General features: G+C 38.7%; 1 protein-coding gene across 3 annotated transcripts in view; it reads left to right on the top strand.

The window, feature by feature from the left end:
* The first annotated feature begins 5465 nt into the window (after positions 1-5465).
* Positions 5466-23778, top strand: part of UNC79 (unc-79 homolog, NALCN channel complex subunit) — a 162292-nt gene continuing 143979 nt past the window's right edge. For 2 of the 3 annotated variants that reach the window (XM_053665979.1, XM_053665978.1), the window contains exons 1-5: positions 5466-5538; positions 8933-9103; positions 17963-18055; positions 22844-22899; positions 23569-23698. In XM_053665979.1, coding sequence (XP_053521954.1) covers positions 9016-9103; positions 17963-18055; positions 22844-22899; positions 23569-23698 — 367 coding nt within the window. In that variant the 5' untranslated portion in view covers positions 5466-5538; positions 8933-9015. Of the gene's footprint in view, positions 5539-8932; positions 9104-17962; positions 18056-22843; positions 22900-23568; positions 23699-23778 lie in introns of those variants that run through there. The other variant, XM_053665980.1, reaches the window with a different exon arrangement.

Raw genomic sequence — 23778 nt, 5'->3', positions numbered from 1 at the left:
GGTCATAGTCATTGTGCCAGAAAGTTCAGAAATTTAGGGTACTAGTGTTACGTTTACAAGACATGGAGCTCCCTTTTGCTTGAGCAGTGGGTCATTAGAATATGATCACAGGATAGTGTTTTGATGGTGAAACTGGTGTTAAGGTAGTTTTGTTCAGGTGGCTCTTGGAGAAGATCATGTGCAATTGAGCTGAGTCCATTTTAAAGGGATACATCCAGGGCTGCTACAAATGGTAATGCTAATATTGCATAATAACAGTAATTATATGTGTCAGACACTGTTTTAACCACTTTACATGTGTCATCGCATTTAATCCTTTATGATAATTCTACTAAGTAAGTGTGCTATTGTACCCATTTTACAAATAGTGAAACTAAAGTATAGGGTAGTTAAATTACTCAGAGGTAGTATCTAGTGAGTGCCAGAACCAGGATTTGACGCTAGTGCTCCTAATCCACCCCGCACCCTCTTAGCAATTATGCTGCTTCTCCTTAGTACTACTAGTTATCATAACGCGGGGACACTTCTGTTAGTGACAACTTGGTTTGGCTTTTGGGGATGCTGGCATCCATTATGTGTTCGTAGGGTAGTCTGGGTTGTCTTTGGGATTAAGGTAAGAAAGGAAGTGTTTAGTGCAGAGATTTACCATCTTTTTGGATGTTACATTGAGCTGTACTGGAGGTGATGTGGACAGTATTTCAGCTGCCAGATGTTTTAGCTGTATCTCCCTATGAAGCACTTCATTGTGGATAGCAAGTCAGAGCAGAGTTAACAGTGTGCTACACACACGCACACACACCCACACACGTGAAGTCTGAGAAAGGAAAGGACACGGGGGATGTCACCCGTGAGGTGTTGGGCTTCAGTACTTCCAGATTCAACTCTTGGGCCGAACCCAATGCGTTTTCTTTCTTCTTTTTTCCTACCTCTACTTAACAAACAAACAAACAAACAAACAAACTCATTTCTTGTTTACTGGAAACACAGAACTGACAGCTATTGTCCTATATAATGGACTAAGTTATGATCACTTTCAATGTTGGTATATACATCCGTAGCTATCATATTTATATTTCTTTATTTTATTCATGCTATTAGAAAGTTCAAGACAGTAAGATGGTATAGGTATTTGGTGTCCAAGATTATTGACAGTAAGATTTTTTACTTACAAACCAGATGGTTCTGTTTTGCATTTTATGTAATAAAAAAGTTTTTTAATTACAGTTTACACTTAATATTATTTTGTATTAGTTTCAGGTGTCCAGCATAGTGGTTAGACAGCCATAGCATTTTACATAATTTTTACATTCAGAAGCACTTCTTGCTTTCAAAATTGAGATTCTGGGAAGGAAAGGAGAACACAGAATAGAGGTTAATTTTCACGGAGTGACCCTCTGTCTTTCTATTTGGGTATTCTCAAAGATGTTAAAATTATATTATTTTGGTTAAAATATGCAACCTGAAGTACCAGTAGCTTCATCTGAGTAAGAATTGCAGGGTTAGTGTAACAGTCCTCTGGCATCCATGTGTGCATATAACTCTCACTGATTTCAGTAGAGTTGGGTATACATTTCCAAAGTAAGAGATTATCCTAGCAGTTTAACTTCAATTAATTAAATGCACAGGAGACGAGAGATTATATTTAGCATAATTGACTAGATCAGAAGATGCTTAGTGCAAGTGTGCCCACTTAGCTCATAATTAATAATTAGACTCATGTTAGAGTTCAGGGAGCTTCCCTAACAAAACTCTGGGTTAGTGGAAGGTGAGTCCTGTGAGTTCGCTAGCCCTTGTTGAATTGAACTGACTTTAGGTCAGATTTCATCTATTGCGGGAACCCTTCCAGAGCATTTACTTTATCCAGCAGTGACCTGGGGGTCTGGCTAAAATTTCATCTGAAGGCTGAGTTGTACTCATTTTAATTTAGGAGGAACCTCAGTGTAGGAATGGATACACAGTTTGCATACAGACGGTTCAGTTTTTTGTTTTTGCTTTTAGTATTAGAAGCAATTATGAAGATCATCTAGTCCGAGTCCCCCCTCACTGCTTCCAGAGGTGTCTGTCCATTTGTATTGGAAGCACTCTGGGCTGTGTTTTAAACATCTACGTTCTTCTTTAAGGATCTTGCCTTTTACCTGGCAGAACATTTAGAGGATTTCCAGTCTTTCTATGGCGAACATTCTTTGAGAACCTTCCCCCATGTCTCTCTTCTGCCACTCAGGCTGCTAGCATATGACATCTTTTTAAGAATCAAGTTTGGGGAAAGCTACTTGCTGCTAACTCCTTAGAGAAGTTTAATATGTTTTTATAAGGGGCTCTAGCCTCAATTCAGTCCTCTTAATTAATTATAATTTTAGGCCTTCAGGTTATTGATTTGAGGTACACAGAGTAGCTTCAGAGCATAGCATGATCAAGGACATTTGGTTTAGTGCGTAATAGCAAGTTCATTTAACGTATTAATTTTCTGTGCTATAAATACCTTGGGGCAACGTCTCATCTTCACCAGCACCCACAGAGATCTTCTCTCAATTTCTCCTGGTGTCGGAAGCAAACGCTTGATAAAGAGGATCTCAGGAGGGAGAAGGAAAGGTGAAAGGTTGCCCGCTGGGTCAAACTCTTCTGAGCAAGGCATTGTTAATTTTCGGTTTGGTTGGATGTACAGACTTCTGGGAATGAATTGCAAATGGGGAAGATGGTTTTATGGTTCCCAAGCTAGGCAGTTTGGTTGGGGAAATAAGTTGTTTTTTTTTCTAAATAAAATTCACACAACATCATAAAATCACAATACATTATACATTTATTCATGAGCCCTTCTTAAGTTTTTCCACAAATGAAAACATTGCCTTACATTGAAACATGAATGGTGATTTACAGCTGGTTTCATGGGTGACTCATCTTCAGCCATTTTTTTTCTCAGCCTTACCACTTGTTAAATCAAAAGGCAGTGAGGGAGAAGTCCTGTCATTTCAGTGCTGGCATTATTCCCTCCCTGCATGTGAAGAAGCTGTTGTGGCTGCCATCGGGGAACCCCCACGTGCAGGAAGGGAGACAATATCAAAGCAGAGTCTCCAAAGTTGGCCTACTAGTGTTTGTCAAATTGTATCATACTTTGGAGAAATGCTAGTGTATATTTGAAAATACAATATGCTATATTTCCCCTACCAAGGAAAAGTCGGACGAGAGCGCTGTACTTAAAGAATAGCATTGATATAAGATAAACAGAAAATTTGATTCTCAGTGCAAAATGTCTTTTCATATCGCTCCTTGAAGATCCACATCTTGTAAATTTGAGAAGATGCTGGTAGTAGGCTAATTCGGGGCTGACATTTGGGAAATAGTGTTTCTGATTTATATCCATCCAAAGACATTGTCAGTGGGATAGAATCCTACAGGATTAAAATAGTTTTTTGGTGATTGGGCTTCTCATCAACAATAACACTCAGAGGTGGTACTTTTAGGAGTAATTGAATTATATGAGCAGAGTATAAAGTTTGATGGAATATCTGATGGTATTTATGTTACAAGTGGGCAGGCAGGGGTCATTGGAATGTTGATATTATCCCATTGTAAAGTATAAGCTTACAAAGTTAAACACATCACACACAAAAAAGGTAAATTAAATCCCTTTCAAAGTTAAAAAAAACTTACACTAAATCTTAAGTTATTTATTACTAAGAAGTATTACATAACTATTCTGAAATTATTTTTATTATTATTAATTGTTTTTCCCTGGACTTTGGGTAACAGAAGACAAAGGAAATCGAGGTAAATTAGGCACATAGAAAATAAAAAGCATGTAGCCACTTTTCTTACATTGTAACATATTTTGCACTAAGAGTATAGAAAAGTAAATGTAAATTTGGAATAGTAAGCATGCTTGACACTAACCAATTCTTCACCCCACTGTAAAATTGTAAATGTAGTATCATTAACTAAGAACTTAGTAATGTTTGATACACATAGAATAAGTGTAAAACCAAGTTACTTTTATGTAATGAAACATTTATAAATTGTTATCTATTTTGATTAACATATAAAAGCACGTTGTAAGTGTAGCAGATATTATCATTATAATGTATAGCTGTTGTTTTTAATGATAAATAGTATAACCTCCTTTAAAAAACCTAAACATTTAGCTACAGAGTCATTTCTTCTGTTTTTAAAATAACAGCTTTTCTGCTTTATTGCTTTTACTAAAAGGTTTTTATTTAAAGAATGAAGGCTAAAAGAAAGCCAGTTTCTTTTAGAATTTATTTTTACTCCCATCAAACTTTTTTTAACTTTCTAAATTATCTTTCCTCTAGTTTTTAGTGAGTTTTGTTGAATAATAACGTAAGTAGCAGCAGTAATATATGAGATCTTATTGTATGATATGCAGCTACATGACAGATACTGCTTGCTTAGTCTTTAGAATTTTGAAGGTAACTATTTAATAAACCACTGTTTGTATTCATAAAATAAAACTTTTCCTCCCCAATATGCCAAATTAAAAAAAAAACACACATAAATAACCATTATCATTAGTTCACAAACATATGCTACGGCCATCTAATATATATTATTTTACAGCTTTTCCAATGTAGTTTAGCTAACATTTTAGAAATATGTATTATTTCTAAATTCATATGCCTGTTTAAACTTCATTATCTCAAATGATACTGACAGAATGTCATGAAACAGTATCATAATATACATATAGACATTATTTTGATGCAATAAACATGTGATTTTTAAGACTTTCTTAATAAACACACATGTTTATTCTTTGCTAAAACATGTTTCTGCAAGTGCCATACCTATATTTTGCAAGTTTTTATTTACCTGATTAAGACTCTGTTCCTGAAAACTTCCTTTGCTTTGAAAGCTCCTTTTAAATTAAAAATAAAAGCCCCAACTTGTTAGACAAACCTGTTGTTTTTCCTCCTGGGAAACTTCTCCTTCACCAGACTGATAAACTGTAAAACATGGGTTTGGCACTGAAACATGCATTTTTATATTTTTGCTCCTTACTAACCAGATAACACATGAGATGCAATGCAACTTCCACAAAAGAAACCTCACGTTACTGGTATCTGAGCACTTGGACTAGATTCGTAGATGCTCTCGGTGTGGCCATTGCATCTTATGTGGGGTGTATCTGGTGTTTTATTATTTGTTTTAGAGTGTCATTTCAATGTAATGTGCTGTTCTTTGTGTCTTTGTTGTCTCTTTTTTTTCTTTGTCCCCCCAACAGCATTTTGTCCCGCACAGGGAAGAAGGAAAACCAAGATGCCTCCAATTTGACAGTGCCCATGACCATGTGTCTTTTTCCTGTGCCATTCCCACTCACCCCATCTCTAAGACCGCAGGTCAGTTCCATCAACCCTACTGTTACTCGCTCCCTCCTTTACAGCGTCCTGCGAGATGCTCCCTCTGAACGCGGCCTGCAAAGTCGTGATGCTCACTTGTCAGACTACCCTTCTTTGGACTATCAAGGCCTCTACGTGACTTTGGTGACTCTCCTGGATCTAGTTCCTTTACTACAGCATGGCCAACACGGTGAGCATTTGATTGAAAACTTTGAAAATGTACACGTGTGTTTATGGAAGCCGGAGGCTATTGTTATTGGAATAAATTGCTTGAAAGGTCTTTGTGTGGCTAAAGCCTTTCTTACACTGACATTTAATTATGGTGTTTTCCATCCTAACATTGCGCTGTACTAGGGCCAGAGGGATGTTATCCAAGTGGGCCTGAATTAAGTGGAATGGGCTGGGGAGAGGAGGAGGATTATAAGAGATTTATCTCTTCTCCCCTGAACTGCGTATCATGCAGACTCTTGTTGAAATGATGTGGGAGCTAAGACTTCAAAAATTTCTCCGCTGACAGTGTAAGGGGTGGAGCTTGAAGAGCAATGTCAAATGCACTGACTCAATTTTGTGATTTTTGAGAGACAAATCACAAATTCTCTCTGGGATTCTTTTTTCCTGTTTTTAAACCCAGGAGATTAGATAAGAAGAAATCTCAAAAAAAAAAAAAAAAAAAGGAAAATGAGAAAGAAATCTCTAAGAATTGGTCCAAATTTAAGTAACAATCAATATTTAATCACAAAATGTTGGCCAAGTGGTACAGTGTCTGTCTGTGTGTTTGGTGTGCAGCGCAGGGTGTCAGTGGTGCTTTGGGACAGAAGCCTGAGAGCACGCTCCTGACCTCTTCCCCTTTCAATTGGGTGTCCTTGGTCAAGTTCATTACCTTATTTGCTTACCAAATTCTTCTGACCCATAAAAAGGAGTACAGTAGTATCTACTGCTTAACCATTCAATATTATATTTGGGTGAATCAAATGGAAAACCATACAGTACAAAAAGTAAATAAACTTTTTTTTTAAGAATCAGATGTACTTATGATAGTGAGTGCATATTTCAAATTTAATGACAAAACTTGTTAAACAATCAAGCTTTATAATTTCTAGTTAATAAGCTTTTTTAAGGAAGAAAAATGAGAGAATTGTAATGGAATTATATTGCCACAGTAGTAACAAGTGACAAAATGAACTTTTGAAATATCAGTTGTTTTGACGTGAAAACACGGAGAATGTGGTTGCTGGAAGGGTGATAACCAGACTTTCACTGTAGAGAAAGATTGGAATTTGGGAAATGGGTGGGTGATGGGAGTTTATTTTGCCTTTCGGTTATGATTAACTCTCCTGTGAGAATGCTTAATGGCTTATTTAGTAAGATGTGTTCTTAATGTAGAAAAAGAATATTTTAAATCTACTTTCATAAAAGTGATAAGATAATGGTTATTGAATTTGTTTTTGCTTACATTTACAATTCTATAGTATAGTGAATATAAAAAATGTAGAAATTTGTAAACTTGCTTATCATATAATTTTGTAGCTGTTGTAAGGACTAGTCATTTTTATTGTGATCCTACCCCAACTCAGAAGGTAAAGGAGATGACTCTGAACACAAGGCCACCAGCGTGGCGAGCTCGCTGGGTGGCTAACGTGTCAGAGCTTTTCCTTGGTGACTACGTGGCTGTTGTGTCCGTGGCGCCCAGTCCCGGGTGGGGCTGCTGTGGTGAGGCAGCTGTTCTTTATCTTCAAATCTCCTTGATTAAGAGAAAAGCATTCAGTGTGGTAACTCGCAACTCATTTCATTGCAATTACTGTGTAAATCATGACAATTTGGGGGGAACGATTTGTATTTTTGCCTTTATGCTACAGCTATTTTGTGACTTTTCACTGTTACCTGTATAGTGTGCTCTCGTTCAGTATAACAGAGCTTGGAAGATGGGGGGAAACTCCCTACCCATCCCTTAGAGGCTAAAGATAGTACTGCGTTCATTCCCTAAGGTGATCTGATTGCCGGAAGCCCTGAGGGAGCTTGGGCCGAGGAATTCTGGGTCCCAAGCCGGAACTTCTAAGTAAGAGTCACCGAATTTTTGACTAGCTATCTGGGTGACTTTTGTACACCAAGTTTGGGAGCCACCGCACTAGGGCTGGAGGCTGTGTCTGCTCAAGGGGCGGTGCCCTGTACCTGGAAGAGTCACATTTTTGTCTCAGTTCAGATAGTAACTCTTAGGAAATCTTAGACAATCAGTTCCTTTCTCCAGGCCTCAGGCCTTTTTCCATTCTTCTCAAATGAATAATGTTTCTAATGGGCTCTGGGCCTTTTTCTGTGCTAATGTAAGTAGGCTCAACTTCAGCCCAGCTGTCTTTTCATGCACAGCTTCAGTTAATTCTTAGTGAACCACCTGTGGATGTTTCGTTTCTTCATTTGGAATCGGAGATTGACGGTCCCTGGATCCCCAGTGTGCGATGTGGCTGCGTCCTCACTGTTGACAGCTGATTGCTTGTGAAATGGCATTTTAATTCTAATGAAAATCAGAAATAACATTAGGCAACAAAATAGCACTGGGAAGGTACCTCTGAGAAAGGAGGAAGTCTAATAATTTCCTTTACAATGAATATGAAAATGACCGAAGTCCCCATTGTTTAGTCTCCGCTGATGACCTATATATCGGGAGGTCCAGAAAATATCGAAAATGTACGTTCATGGCAATGGGTTTGGTCTACATGCATTCTAAAGTGAAAAGTTATGTTTTTTCAAATGTCCTCTATTTTTACTCACTGTGCAGGTAATAATAATAGTAACAATGTTAGTATTAATAAAATGGCTAATATTTGTGGAGCACACCTTATGTGCTATGTCAAACACTTTATATTTATCTAATTTAAACCTAACAATCCTTCTAATGAAGTGAGGTAGGTACTCTTTCTATCCCCATTTGAAAATGCTGATAGATTATTATTAGGCGGCATGTTCTTATGTGATAATTGATAACTAAATGCACAAGGTCGTGCGGCATCGGTTTACAGCTTCGTTCCTTTGGTGCGTGCCGAATCTGCCGTTGGTCTGGAAGATGCAGATTACCACGTTGCCCAAGACTCCAGATGTAGGAAGATTGTGGTTTGGTTGATGGAGCAGAAATAGCCTGGTTTTATTTCCAGTCCTGCCTGTGACTTTCTAAAACTTCCAGTGAGAAAATAACTTAACGTTCCTGTGCCACAGTTGTCTTGTGTAAAATGTAACGGAGGTAAGAACGCTGGAGGGATCTCAGGATTCTCAGTTATCATATGGAAAGTGCTTCTAATTTATGAAACTGAGGAGCAATATGAGTACCAAGTATTGTGAAAGGCTGATCTGTATTGAGGAAAAGCTCATATAATAATGGACATGTATATTTCCTAATGCAATCATTCACTGGCCATTTATTGAGCAAATGTTGTATATACTCAGTGTACTGAGCAGTAGGTTTCAGAATTCTTAATAGGAAGGAAGCAGTAGTTGCTTGCAACTTACATCGGTTCATAAAACTTAGAATGTACACTTAGTGTATTTTGTTAAATGGCAAAATATTCAGTGACTGATTCCTCAATTCTTTTTTGTAGATCTTGGACAGTCGATATTTTATACAACCACATGTTTGCTGCCCTTTCTCAGTGACGATATTCTGAGTACTTTGCCCTACACGATGATATCAACGTTAGCTACCTTCCCTCCATTTCTGCACAAGGATATTATTGAATATCTTAGCACATCTTTTCTACCAATGGCTATATGTAAGTTCAATCTTACCTAATAGATTATTTTGATATATTATACACACGGAAATTGCTTTTGCTCTTTGAGGCTGTAGATTTTCAGGATTGTAATGAGATCGCTTGCTTTGGATATATGCTATGATTTAAATTCAGTCATTTCAGCGTGAATATTAGGGTGAAAACCAAAAACATGGGAGATGATTAAACCTGAGAATTGTTTTATTCACATAGTTTGATCTCATGCAATAGGAAGAAAGAACATGCCGAGGCATGATCTACATTTCTTGTGTATGAATGATGGTATTTTTTGCCTCTTGAGGAAGAAAAGGTGGAGAGGGTGTTGCCTCAAAAGCAGAAATTGTTATGGCTTGCATTTGGAGGCAGTGAGGTGTGCTGAGAAGGGCAGTGGGTAGAATCAGGACATGCAGATTCTAGGCTCACCTCCAGCTGCAATCCATTGTGTGATGTTGCTCAACGGATCCTTCTGGGGAAACGGCCTGTCCAGAAGGATAGCAGCATCAGCTTCTCTCACCAGGGTGTCCTGACAATAAAGTGAATCAAAACTTACCAAACTACTTTGACAAAAGCTAAGGCTTGAGACTCAGGTGCAAGGTGCTGTTAGACATATGGCGCTGTTTTCAATTCTGTTTCACTTTTTTAGACTTAATTCTTCAGACTTTCTAGACATGAGAGCAAAGAGAAAAATCACCGAGATGTGGCTTTTCTGATCAAAATCTTCCAAACACATATTTTTATAGAAATGGATTATGAATGAGTATATGTTTCAGTGAATAATCTCAAAAGATTATGGGTTGAGGACTCCAGTAAATCTTGATTCAAACCATAGCTCTGCCACCAACTAACTGTGTGACCATAGGCAAGTTGACGAACCTTTCCTTTCTTACCTGTAAAAGATCAATAGAATAATGACAATAGTTGCTTCTTGGGATTGTGGTGGGAATTGAGATGATGGTTGCCCCAGAACACTGGTGAGGTTCTAGCACAATGCCTAGTGTTCAGTAAGTGTGAGTTCACTTCTCTGCGTCCCTCAACTCTTGTTCTGTAAAAATGCCTTTATTGGTCGCACCCCATTACTAGTGATTGTTTTTCACCATTTTAATGTTATGTACTTATGATCTTATTCAAATTGTTGCTCTATGAAGATATGTATCTTGAGCCACATTTATGTATTTTACAAACAAGTTTAGTTTTAGCTATGGAATTGTAGTTTTCATGTCTTTTAAGCAATGGGTCTGACTTCTGCCTAAATTATATAGTCTGACTTCTGCCAAATGCAATTCAAAAAAGTTAGCAGACCGATCATACCATTCAAGTGATAGAATATTTAACCATTGTCTTTTTTTGTTCTGTGTAACTTCACTGACAAGTTCTTGTTTATGGCTACCGCCATGGAATTGGATAACTATTTAAAAAAATGAATGTGTTAACTGTTAGACTTAAAAAAAAGAATAGCAGGTGAGTCTGCATCTTTGTAATAATTGATCCAATTCACTGTATTTCTAATTTTTAGAAATAAGTTAATAGTTTGGGGAGAGGCATTGAATATATCAGGCCTCCGAAGTTATACTGATCACACATTGTGACAGTTGCCAGTTTGTTTCTTCACTCTTGATTAACTTCTACTTAATTAGAAATGAGGACCCCCAACATGCCTTGTAGTCACATTGAAATTCTAACTTATTTGAATGTGTGAACTGTGGCAACTAAGGACAAAAGAGTAAATTGAGTTTACAACACAGGTGTGAATTTTGGTGTTTATTTGGGAGTAACTTGTTGTTCATTTACGGTATGAACAAGTCGTTAATGTCTCCGAGACTCCAATTTTATTGACTTTAAAGGAGGGGTTTGGAAGAAATCTTCCATCTCTAAGGTTATTTTCTGGCATTAATAATCTAGGTTAAATAACACTGACATTATTTCGTGTAAGAGACATATATCTCCTGCTAACCCAGTCGTTAATCTGGTTCATTTATTTTGTTGCTCTGGTTTTAGTCACTTGTTCTGACTGGTTTCTCTTCACCAATCCTGTGGTTCAATCGTAGCCAGCATTTGTCATCCTTAAATCTTATAAAAATAAAAATAAATTGTAGTACTGACCTTAAAGCCAAATATTATTAAAGGAATCAGGTGTTTCTTTTGTACTTGTTCCTTCACAAAGTAGGTACAAAGACACAGACCCAAAGATAGAGGGGTCAGCTTCTAGATTCATCCATCGTGTTAAAACGAATTGATGCGAGAATGTGTGTCTGTTGCTTGCATCCTTGTTGTTTTTACTTTTTGGAAGTTGTTTTAGTGTCAGAAAATTCTGACTGAAACGAGAGAGGAGCATCTAATTCCTTCCAGACTATTTTTATTTCGGAACAGAGATGTTAGGATGAAGGGTGTTGCAATTTTCTGAGTACTTGATAGAGTCTTTAAAACCAAACAGCTTTCATCTCTTTGGTATGGCGTTCACAAGGTCAAATGTAAAGCATGGACAGTTTTCCAGGTATTAAATGAGGGTGTCATTAAGGGCCTAGAAGATGATGCTCTGAGCTCTGAGTGGGTCTAATGAGCTATCACAGCTCTTTCAGTTTAAGAGCCGTGAATGTTATCAGTTGTGTCCTTCATGTCATTTTTCTCAATAAACCTAATGCCGTGCCTTTATTTTAAATAAGTCCTTTGGGGTGGCATGGAGCAAACTGCCAGTGATTTATAAAAATTTCCTTTGACATAACCTTTTCTTTTTAAATTCTTCCATAAATAAGATATACTTCTTTTTATCCCAACTTTGTGCAATAGGCTTTGTTTATAAAAAAATATATTAAGGAGTTACTAAGAATTGAAAAAGTCATTTGCATTTCACCATGGAAACCTCTCTTTTTCTGATAAAAAAATCTGTGGCTTCTGGACTGAGTTGAAATATGGATGTTGGAAAGATGGTACTTTGGCAGAGAAGAGAAGAAGCTGCTCCTAAATGAACATTAATTGGTGAAGGCTATGTTATTTCAAAGATAACAATAATGCTGCACAATTTTATCAGTGAAAGATGCTGCTAGTGTATCTTGTAGCCAGGACTGTGCAGCCTTATCCAGTTTCCTTTCCAAGTTAAATTTCTCCCAAGTCATTTAACCTCTGGAAAAGCAAAAGTTCATTCAGATCTTTGCGTTGACTTAAAAACAGTTGTCTGACTTGACTCACTGTTTGATTTCAGACCATTGGCCCTGGATCATTGTATGTTTTACTACCACGACAAAGGATGTGTAGTGTGTTATGTGATCTTCCAAAATCTAATAAACATATACCAAAAGAGACAGTCAAAAACCAGCACAAAAGCCCTGGCTGGGTAGCTTAGTTGGTGGGGTTGTCGTCCCAACACACCAAGGTTGCGGTTTGATTCTTGGTCACGGCTCATACAAAAAGCAACCAATGAATGTATAAATAAGTGGAACAAAAAATTGATGTTTCTCTTTCTGTCTCCCCTTCTCTTTCCCTCGTTCTCTAAAATTAATAAATTGAAAAAAACATACAAGCTACTGATGGTATTTAAACAGTCTTTTATATATAAAATCTGTTTTATTGGCAGATGATTGTTTCTTATAAAGTAGGCCTTAGTATACTCTCAGGGTTTATTGTTGGATCAGGGGGAATTGTTCTTTTTTTTAAAAAAGCAGTATTTTATTGATTATGTTATTACAGTTGTCCCATTTCCCCCCTTCATGCCCCTCCACCCTGTACACCCTCTCCCTCCCACATTCCCCCTCTTTAGTTCATGTCTGTGTGTCTTAAGTTCTTTGGCTTCTACATTTCTCACACTACTCTTGCCCTCCCCCTGTCTATTTTCTGCCTGCCATCTATGCTACTTATTCTCTGTACCATCTCCCCCCCTCCCCTGTTGCTAACTCTCCATGTGATCTCTATTTCTGTGGTTCTGTTCCTGTTCTAGTTATTTCCTTAGGTTTTTTTTTTTAGGCGTGGTTGTTAGTAATTGTGAGTTTGCTGTTGGGAATTGTTTTGAAATGAGATTCCAGAAGAGCCAAATTGTTGTCCTTTGAGTCCTGACAAATCTCCTAACCTCATCAAACTTCCGTTTCCTTGGCTGTAAAATTGTGAATAATCATAACCTCCCCTGTCTGCATCCCCTGTTTGTTGTCAAGACCATGAGACAATGTGTAGGAATGGCTTTTGAATATTGTATGTTACTCTAGCACATGAACGGACCAAATCCATAGTCAAAGGACAGACGTGTCAAGTTCCATGGTAACCAGTGTCAGTACCTGCTCAAATTCACATGCTGTTCTGAAATGTCGTCTTAAATACTGCTTGAGATAAGGGGCCATCCTCTGATGCTTGGGATTTTCTCCCCTAGAGTTTGTTCTACCATAACAGCAGTTGTGATAACAAGTTTTGATCTCATAGAGCCTCCAGCATGTTGGTGGGCTGTGCCGTGTCTGTGATTTTTATTAACCTACTAGTCTGTAAATATTTTAAAGCTGCATAGACTTCAGGGTCCTGGTGTCTTAGTCTTCCCATTATGTCGAACCGATACGCCCTTCTGAAGGCATCGCTATCTTACGCGCACTCCCTGTCTCAGGAAACACGGAGGCCACTCATCAAAACATGCCGGGCAGCCTGGCCACACCCAGGCAGTGGTTCCGCTGTACGGCAGAACTGGCACCGGAATGTGTTTCTTCTTCCCAGACGACTCTGTTACCTTCACCCCTTAAACAAGTGTAAGGCGAGTGGGGTTTATTTAAGTATTCCACTGCAGACCACTTCTTACCACTATCTCTCGTCTCTGTCAGTCCAGCAGCTTCTGAACTGGTCCCCCTGCTTCTATTCTTAGCCCTGTTAAGGCTGATCTCCACCAAAGTGAGAGCTGATCTCCAGACATGTAAATAGATCACATCACTTCCTGCATCAAAATTGTCTAGTATTTTGAGGAACAAGTATGAAAGACACAGGGATGAGGACTGGGGGGGGGGGATTGGAGGGAGGGGGGAGACGGGGCGGGGGGGGTGGGATGGGAGAAATAGATAAAAAAGTGTACTTGAAAAGTAACTAAATAAAATTTATTATAAAAAAAAACTGTCTAGTAGCTTATGGGTCACTCCTATAATCACATTCAGTGGCCGTCTGTGATCTGGCCCTGCCTCCCCTCCTGCTTCGTCACCAGCTCTTCTGCATTCAGTCTGCATGCATTGGCCTCTGTCCACTTTCATCAGGATGCCGGCTTTTGCTCTTGCTCCAGGCTCTTCCCTCTGTCTCAGAAGCCTTTCTCACAAGTGGTCGCATGGTTTGCTTCCTCACTGTCTTTAGTGACAGGTCAAGCAGCACATCTTCAAGATGCCCTTCCTTACCCTCTAGCTGAAATAAGTGCTTCCCTCACTTTCTGTCTGTTTCCATGCCTTGCTTTATATTTGTTCTTCGGTATTTGCGTAGAACATCGCGGTCCATAGAACTTTCTGCAATGATGGAAATGTTCTGTAAAATTCTCTGTTGCCCAATTCAGTGGCCACTAGCTGGCTACTGGTGGTAGTTGAGCACTTGAAATGTATCCAGTGAGACTGGTGAACTGAGTTTAATATAATATAATATAATATAATTTAATTTAAATTTAAATAGCTGTATGTGGCCATGACTTCCATATTGGATAGCATTTGAGCTCTATGAGGACAAAGCCCTGCCTGTCTGGTGTGGAGCTGTGTCTGCAGGGCCTTGAGCAATGCCTGGAGTAGGAAGTGCTGAAAAATCATCACTTTTTGAATAAGTGACTCGTGCCCAGGCTACCAAGGCAGGTGGCTTGGGCTTATGTCCTAATAATTAAATTGGTGTTCTCATGAAAATAATTTGATTTCTCTTTTGTAAAATGGCTTTTCCTATATACTTTTTTTTTTTTTGGTGAGACTCATATAAGAGCATATATGATCGTACACTAGGAACCATGAAACGCAGGACCAGGCGGAGGAATTGCTGTTCGCAGAGGGAGGGGTGGCGGTAATGGTTACTCCAGTGGTGCTGAGAGGGTCAGGGACTAGGTCTGAAAACGATTGCATTTCCTGAGCACAGTATTAAGTGTAAAATTAAAAATTTTTTATTAATATTTTTCTTCCTACCATCGTATGTAGCTGTGGCCTTTTGCACCCTCATGGGGACGAGCAGCATGTCTGTTCACATCATGCTTTTTAATGAGATTCGATAAACGATGTGTGCCTGTGTGCACTTATTAAATTAGAATTGTGATGAGTTTACGCAGTCTGTTAGAAGGCTAAGAAATTGCAAGGCACTGTCTGTTTATATAATAAGCACTGGAGCCAATTTCCTAGGGCTTGAGCCAAGGGAGTGCTTTTGGCTTCACGGTGGACCATACTTGAGGGAGAACATGGATTTGTAGGGTAGGAGGGACATCCAAAGGTCGCTGAACCACTTGGGCTGTTCTATAAATAGACTTCACCTAAATCATCTGAGGTGCTTGGGCATCTCTCCCACTTACAGAGGCCTCCAGGCGCCACGCTTCTCAGTCTCCCGTCGCAGTGGTTTTCATTTTTCCAAAATGCTTATTATTAAAAAGTTTGAGATGAATTTAAACAAAGGTGAAATCCAAAAAGAATCTATATACATACATATATACACATAGGAATATATACACACACATATAGGAACATATATGTGTGTATACACATACAGATATATATGAAATTATTTTGTTTTGAGACTTTCTTTTTCTTCCTTAAACAGAGGGCACAAAGGAGCATGCAGTTAGTCCTCCCACACCTGGACACGCTACACTCCATGTTTTCTGTCTCACGTCTCATCTCTCCAGTGGAGGTCCAGGGTCCACTGGCATTAGAATCGCTTGGTGTGCTCATTGAGTATGAATCGCTCCTGCTTCCACACTGAGTTAGGTCCTGTAGGTCCCCAGGGCTGGACCTGGACAACCCCCCTGTCTCAACTCTGAGAACAACTGCATCTTCGTCTTTAGAGTTTGGTTCAGCGTCCTTTTTCCTTGATCAATCATATTCACTTAACCAACTCTACCATCTACGAGCAATGAATTGATCTCCACGTCTTTATATAATTATTAGAACTTATTTATCTTGTATAGCCAAACTAATTATCTATCCGAATATCACCTACTTGGTGGGTTAACAGCAGCCCAGCTGCAAGTGATGAATAAAAGCAGGCTCAGGTAAATGCAACTTCATTATAGACCTGTTTTGTTGGTTTGTTTATTTCTGTAAAGCTATTGTGATGGTCGTCGCCATCTGTTGTGGTGCTCAAGTCTTCTATGTGAAAAAGGAAAAGCATCATGGTAAATTTCCTTCATCTACTTTATGACAAGTCTTTTTTTTAAAAATATTTTATTTATTTATTTTTCGAGAGAGGGGAAGGGAAGGAGAAAGAGTGGGAGAGAAATATCAATGTATGGTTGCCTCTCATGTGTCCCCTGCTGGGAAGTGGCCTGCAACCCAGGCATGTGCCCTGACTGGGAATTGAACCGCAATACTATGACAAATTTTTTATTAGTGTTTTCATGGTACTTTTATACATGTGTTTTATTATAAGTTGCCTCATTCTTTTGGGGGTGTAGGTGAGATATTATTCCCACATATTACACTTCAATATAGAATAAAGTAAGATAAAATAAAATAAAGCAGATTTTAGGATTATCGGCTTTTGGCTGTCCATGTTCATGGTCTTGTCCATGGTTTGCAGGAAATTGAGAACTGACATTACACTCCCTGTATGCTGTTCTGGTCATGCTTCTTGACAAGTTGCCATACAAGCCTACCTATAAGGAGAGGTTTCTTCTACTTCTACAGTTATCCCTGAAAAAAATTTATTTTATATTTGAGTCTTTTTAAAGCTTCTTTTATTGTGTCATTACTGTTTTAGAATAATTAAGTGCTCTTTGGAGACAATGTATTACCTTGAATGACTTCAGTCAGTGCTGGTTTTGAATGTTTATTATTGGGGTTACCTGATACATTCCATTAAAAAAGACAAAGAAATTTAATGTAGAGTTGGATGTCATTGTAAACAAGCCGCTTAAAGATGTCTTAAGTGGTTCTCACCTGGAGAACACAGTTATTCAGCTATATGAAGAATTTTGGAGAAACCAGCTCGCTTTGCGATTAATGCTTGTGAACAGGATAAAATACTGAGCCACAGTTACTCACGGAGTCAAAAAGTGCTCTATGCAAGACAACTCAGACGGATGAGGAGATGGGAAGCTTCAGAAAACTATTATGAACAGTGGTTCTCATGGTGATGAAGATGGTAATGGTTAAGGTACATGTAAAGGTTTGAAGAAAATGTTTTACTGACATTGACAGTTGAAATAATTTTTAAATTAACATACAACTTTTCATAATACACGATTTAAAATTTGTGTCACTACATCAATAAGGTACCCATTATAAATAGACCATTATTTTGTTTGTATCTCAAAATGCAATATATTCAAGTCGGGTTCAGAAACTTTTTATTTTTACTTTCTTAAGGGGATATTCTTCAACATGCCCCTATACCTGGGACGTTGAGGACTCTGTTTTTCTTTCTTTTCCACCCAGAGACAACCTCTTAGGAGCAGAGATCGCATCTAAATACAGCTCTTTTAAAGCCATTTTAGCACATTCTGGCACTGTCCCTGCTCCTTGTAGATTCTCACTAAATGCTGGCTCATCGCTGACAATGGTGGTAGCATTTATATGCGAGAACAAATTTTGTAGTTTTATTTGTGCAAAATTTTCATGGATTTGGATGGGACTTTCAAAAAAAGTTTCTGCTTAGCTCTCACACTCTAGGCAAGGTAGCAAGTAACAGTTAACATACACATATATTAATTGAGTCTAATCCAAAATACTTTGGTTTCAGTGGGTTCCTCAAGGAGAGAAGGAGTTCCTGCCCATGTGAATCTCTCCGCATCCTCCATGCTCATGATTGCGATGCAGTACACGTCGAACCCAGGTAGGGAGATTTGGGCAGCTTGACTCATTGCAAAACCAAGAATTAAGCAAGATATCAGAGGAGCAGGCTGGAAATTCTTACATGGGAAGAGCTTGCTTGGTGGGTAGACAAGTGACGATGTGTTATAAAACAGAGTTTTGAGTTGGAACAAATTTCCCTTGTCTGTTGCTATTAGCAGTCCTCTTGCAAGCTAGTGATGTTTTCAGAATGTTTGAGGACACAGTTTTAGAATAGTGCCTGGAAACTGATTGACTATGAGTGTACTGGAACAGTTGAACTAGAAATATAAAAATCACCTGCAATTCTAATAGTGAAAGAAAACCATTTTTAATAATTTGTGAGTTTGCTCCTCTCATGCCATACAAGTATCCCTGAACATAAATTCTTTACTACATTTCTGATTATTTCCTTAGAATAAATTAATAAAAGAGGGATTAATTGATTAAAGAACTTGAAAAAATTTCAATAGTCTCATTAATTATATATGAAAGTACATTTAACCCATCACTAAGTATTATCACAAAACTCATATAGAATTGGACAGGTGAAAAATAATATCTCATTTTGATTTTCACTTCTTTGATTACTAGTGATGTTGGACAGGTTTCACACCATTTGCTTTGTTTGGTTTTTACCCATCAGTTTAATTCAGATGAACTTCAAGAAACTGACCTAAAGAGGGGCAGCCTGCTGGTCACATGCTGAGATATGACAATTTTTACTTTTATTTAATGTTTATTTGGAAGGTGAACAAATTTGATGGCACTGTTTTCAGCTTTATACTTAATTACATAGTCAATAATAATTGTATTTTGACTCAGGATGAGGAAAAAAGTATTTTTCATTTTAAAATGAAATGCTTCCAGTGTGGAGTATAATCCTTTAAATATGAAATCCTTTATGATTATTATATGTGTTTAATTAAAGTGTATATATATTAGAAGTTATATCTCGTATCTTACTCTTTTTGGCTTAAAGTACTCTCAAAATGTCATTTATATTATATAGTTTGTTCTGGAAAAAGTCCTTCATTTGGAATCTAGTTAATTGGAGTCCCTTCATGAGGCTTTGGTCCTAACTAACTTCTAAGTTGCGAGGCAATAAAGCAATGCAGGTAAAACATGTGCTTTGAGGTCACGCATGTGGGCTCACCTCTGAGCTCATCTGCAAATTGCCAGTTAGCATGACCTCGAGCAAATTTTAACCTCCCTAAGACCAAGTTCCCTTATAAAACTCCTACAAAATGGGAATAATTCTTCCTGCAGTGCCTTACGGTGTTGCTACGATTAATGAATTGAGCATATGTAAAGTGCTTACTTAGTGACAGGCACATTGTAAGTGCTCAGTAAATAGCAGTGGGATTGCTACAGTATGCCATGTTCTTCTTGGAGTTGAACGTTTCACAGGGAGACCACCGTGATCAGATAGAATTACTTCTGTTATTTCTAAGTCTGTGTCTCCCTCTGTTCATGGGGGCATGTTGATAGCCAGAAATGAATCCTATAGTAAGGATTACATTTGGAACCCCAAACCCGTCTTGTGATGTGGAAAACTTTTAAGAAGTGAGGTGATATCCACCAGGAGACACTCTGGGACCAAGTGGTAGGTCATCACCTTTTGTTTGATTTTTTTTCTTGGGGGAGACAGCAGGAGGCAGCTGGGTGTGTGCCGTCTTTGTGTGTCAGGGACGGAGTGCAGACCTTGTTCAACGAACAAGTGTGTTGAGCAAATGCTCTGTACACGAGGCCTGTGCTGGGCATCGGGAAAACCATCGGAAATGTAAGATACGGTGCTTGCCATGTGGAGCTCATGTCTAATTGGGAAGATTAGGCATATTCACAATGAATCATTAGTTTACAGTGTAAAGAAGTGTGTAAAACTTGCAAAATAAACACTATAGATAGGGTTAATGCATCAGAAAGTGAGAAGTCCTAATTAAAAGGATTAGGGAAGGTTTCATGTCACTTGACCAAAGTATGGTTCTTAAAATATAGGTAGAGTTTGACCAGTGTGACCAGTGTGGTAAGTGGGGCCTCCTGGAAGGGGAACAGTGAAAACAGAGGGACTCTGTTCACGGGGCTGTCAGTGAACTACTCTGAACAGGGCCATGGAGCAGACATGTGGAGAACAGCGGATGGTATGTATAAGAGAAAGTGGCCCGAAACTCCTGCACTTGAGAATTCGCTGATGGCTTAAGAATGAAATTCCAGTTCTAGAGGGTGATCTACATAATCAACAAATAGTCAATGACTATGTACTATGTGCCAAAACCAGGGACATCAGTGTTAGCAAAACAGAACTGCTCCTTGCCCTCACCTTGTGAAGCTTATCATACGGTGCATGGTGATGGCGAGAGAGAAGACACTGAAGACATTCATTGAACAATTAGAAAAGCAAATATGAAGTTTCAGCTGTGACAAGAGCTTTGGAAGATGTCCATTGTGCTATAAGACCCTGTAAAGGGAGATTTCCCTTTCACTGAAGAGGAGGGCTTCCCCGGGGGAAGTGACTGAGGGATGAGTAGGCAGCATTAACAAGGCCCACAGGGGCAGGGAGGGCTTTAGGCAGCAGAGCCCTGTGTCTGAAGGGAGTCTGATAAGCCAGTGGGACTGAAGATCAGCATAGTAGGGCTGCCTCATGGGAGATGAGACTGGAGACTTCTGTGGGCCAGAACACGTGGGATGTTGTGGAGTCTGTTTGGGAATCCTGTGTTTATCCCAAGTCTAATAATAGAATGGCACTGAAGGACTTTGAGTGGTTATGGATGCATCACCCAGGCTGCAGTTGAGACAGGATTCAAAGGAGCCAGCGTGGATACAGATTGACCCATGAGGAGGCCATTGCATTCGCTGAGGCATGTGAAAGACAGAGTTGAATGAGGCCGAGAAAATTGGGTACATCTGAGAGCTGCCTAGGTCTGGTCAGCTTTTGGTCCTGTAACTGAATGCATGGCTGGTCTGTTCACTGAGAAAGGGGGCACTGGGAGAGGAGGCCCACGCTTCTGAGGGAAGCTCATGAGGTCTGTTTTGCACATGCCATGTCCAAGGTGTCTTTGAGATATTTCAGAGGAGATGGTACATTTGGACTAACATATTCTGTCAATTATATCTCAGTAAAATTGGGGGAAAAGCTCTATATGTGACCTCAGTAATAATTCTATACATCCAGAACACAAAAATGTGAATAAATCAGCTTACTTAAAAAATAGACAGTGATAATCAGGAAGTTGTATTATGAGCCTGGAATTCAAAATAGAACTGTGTTAGAAGTAATGAACTTTGAGCCTACATGTAAGTGTCCAGTGGCAGTCATTGAATTTCCATGTAGATGGTGTACATTGAATTATATATGAGTGTGACATTGATTACTAGAGAGTGCAGAATGAAAAGTGGAGCGGATTTATGACCAAGCCTTCAGGAACTCAGAAGAGAAGGGTCCAGTAGAAGAATAGGCTTGCCAAGGAGACAGAGAGGTTGTATCTGTCAGGATGTGTTTGGCTGACTAACAGAGGCCTCAAACGACAAGAAGATTTGTTGTTTACTTAGTGGGAAGTCGTGGAGATAGCTCCATAGTATCAGGGGCTGAGATGGCATCTTTGTGTTTTTCTTGAACTTCTCAGGTTTGCAAGATGGCTGCCACTGTGAAGGTTATTATATTCTTACACAGCCACATCCACAAGCAGGTAATAGGATCAATCAGTCAGGGCAATTGAGCAATGTGTCCTGGTGTGCCTATTTCCTTTGATCAAAGAGCAAAAAAGTGTTTCACAAGTTCTCCAACAGATTCTCTTGGATCCTGCTGGCCAGAACTGAGTCACATGGCCATCCCTAGTGGCAGGCTGTGCTGGGAGTTGGACAAGGTGAAAGGGGTCATTAGCAGCTGAGTAGCAATGATAGTGTCTGCAAAGGGTAGTAGGAGAGAGGCACTCATGAAGTCAAGGGAAGAGAAAGTTTTCAAGAGAAGGCAGTGACCAGTCTGTATGCCAGTGAAGGTCAAGTAAAAGGCAGACTGAAAAATGCCTATTGAATCGAACAACAAGGAGGTCATCGGTGACTACAGTGAGCTATGCTTCAGCGTCACAATAGGGTTGGAAGATGGATTCGGGAAGGTAAAAAAAAAACAACCAGAAAAACAAATACAAACACCCCAAACAGCTCCCTTAGGTCTTGAGAAAGTATCTTTGTTCTCCAAGTAAGCATAGGCAAATCAAAGAAGCCTGCTGTTGCACAGCTTTTAAGAATTCCTCAGCAGATGGAACTGGCAATCAAATGATAAGACACCCACTCTAATCCATCATTCTGATCCATCCTTCTGTCACTTGCTATCTGTCCAAACTTGGGAAGATAGGAAACTGAGTCTCAGTTTCCTACCTGCAACACTGCAGCTGTGAGATTATATACAGGAAGCTCTTAGCGCAACACCCAGCATAATGGATGCTCAATAAATGTGGCCTTTTATTACAATCCTTTTAGGCTATTTTTTTCCCTATGTAGATCTTGATTACCTTGATATAAGTTTCTGTTGTAAAGGTATGATAACTAGGGAATTTTCTTAATATTTCCTTTGTTGATAAGATGAATGAAATACACTTCTCAAGGATCTTGGAATAAAAGCTTGGTAAAGTCAAGGGCTTATAGGATGTTTTGAAAAGCTTGATAATATGGAAATAAGTGATTTCCAATTTAATGATTAGAGTGAAAGTCATACTAATATAGTTTATTATATCTCAAAGGATGTTTTTATCTGGTATTTACACTTCATGTTCAAATTACATTTTCTTCCTTACAGTGTATCATTGTCAATTATTGGAATGCCTCATGAAATATAAACAAGAAGTCTGGAAAGTAAGTTTTCAGCCACATTTAACTCCTAGCCACAAACTTAACTTATGTAATATATCAATAGTAAAAGTTGTTTGCATGTTAAAAGTATTTTTAGGTCAAATGTATTGATGTCTTATCATTTTGGTGTGTAGAACCTATAATTTCTTACCAGTTAATTATTTATCATTTAGAGCAGGGATGATCTTAAACACAGTGGCTTGCCAGCAGAAGTCATTGATTATCACTTAATCTGGGAATTAGTGCATACTGTATTATATGACAGTTTTATTTAATTTAAAAGGTTGGTTAAGAATCTGTCTTTTTTAAAAATAGGAAATGTGAATTGTTAAGACATGTGTTTTAGGAAATTAAAAAATGCAGTGTTTAGCAAACTGGTTTGTGCTGTTTGAAAATCGATTATTTAACATTATTCTGAGTGGAGAAGGAGAATTTGTTAAAAGATAGTGTACTTAGGAACTTATTAAGTAAAGGAGCTAGTAATAAGTAAGGCATAAAAACTAATGTTTTAATATGATCACATCTGAGAAGCATGTCGGGATGATGAGATTCCAGGGGAATTAACCACCTCAAACCCTCTATTGAAATTTTCACTGCTTTGGTACTATTGAACGAGCTCCCTTTATTTTTATTTGATCATGCTAAGTCAAAATATTCCTCCCATTCCTTTAGGATCTCTTGTACGTGATAGCCTATGGGCCCTCCCAAGTGAAACCGCCAGCTGTGCAGATGCTGTTCCATTACTGGCCCAATTTAAAACCTCCCGGGGCAATAAGTGAATACAGGGGCTTGCAGTACACAGGTAAGAAGAGGGCAGGCCCGTGGTACCCCCGCTTCATTTCTTCTGTGTCTTGTTTGCCTTACCTGCTTATCTACATTTTT

Source organism: Artibeus jamaicensis, unplaced genomic scaffold, assembly GCF_021234435.1.
Source record: "Artibeus jamaicensis isolate MK-2021 breed Jamaican fruit bat unplaced genomic scaffold, CSHL_Jam_final contig_444, whole genome shotgun sequence".
Classification (NCBI taxonomy): Eukaryota; Metazoa; Chordata; class Mammalia; order Chiroptera; family Phyllostomidae; genus Artibeus; species Artibeus jamaicensis.
The sequence above is the reverse complement of the archived record's forward strand: the minus strand, read 5'-3'. Positions and strand labels throughout refer to the sequence as shown.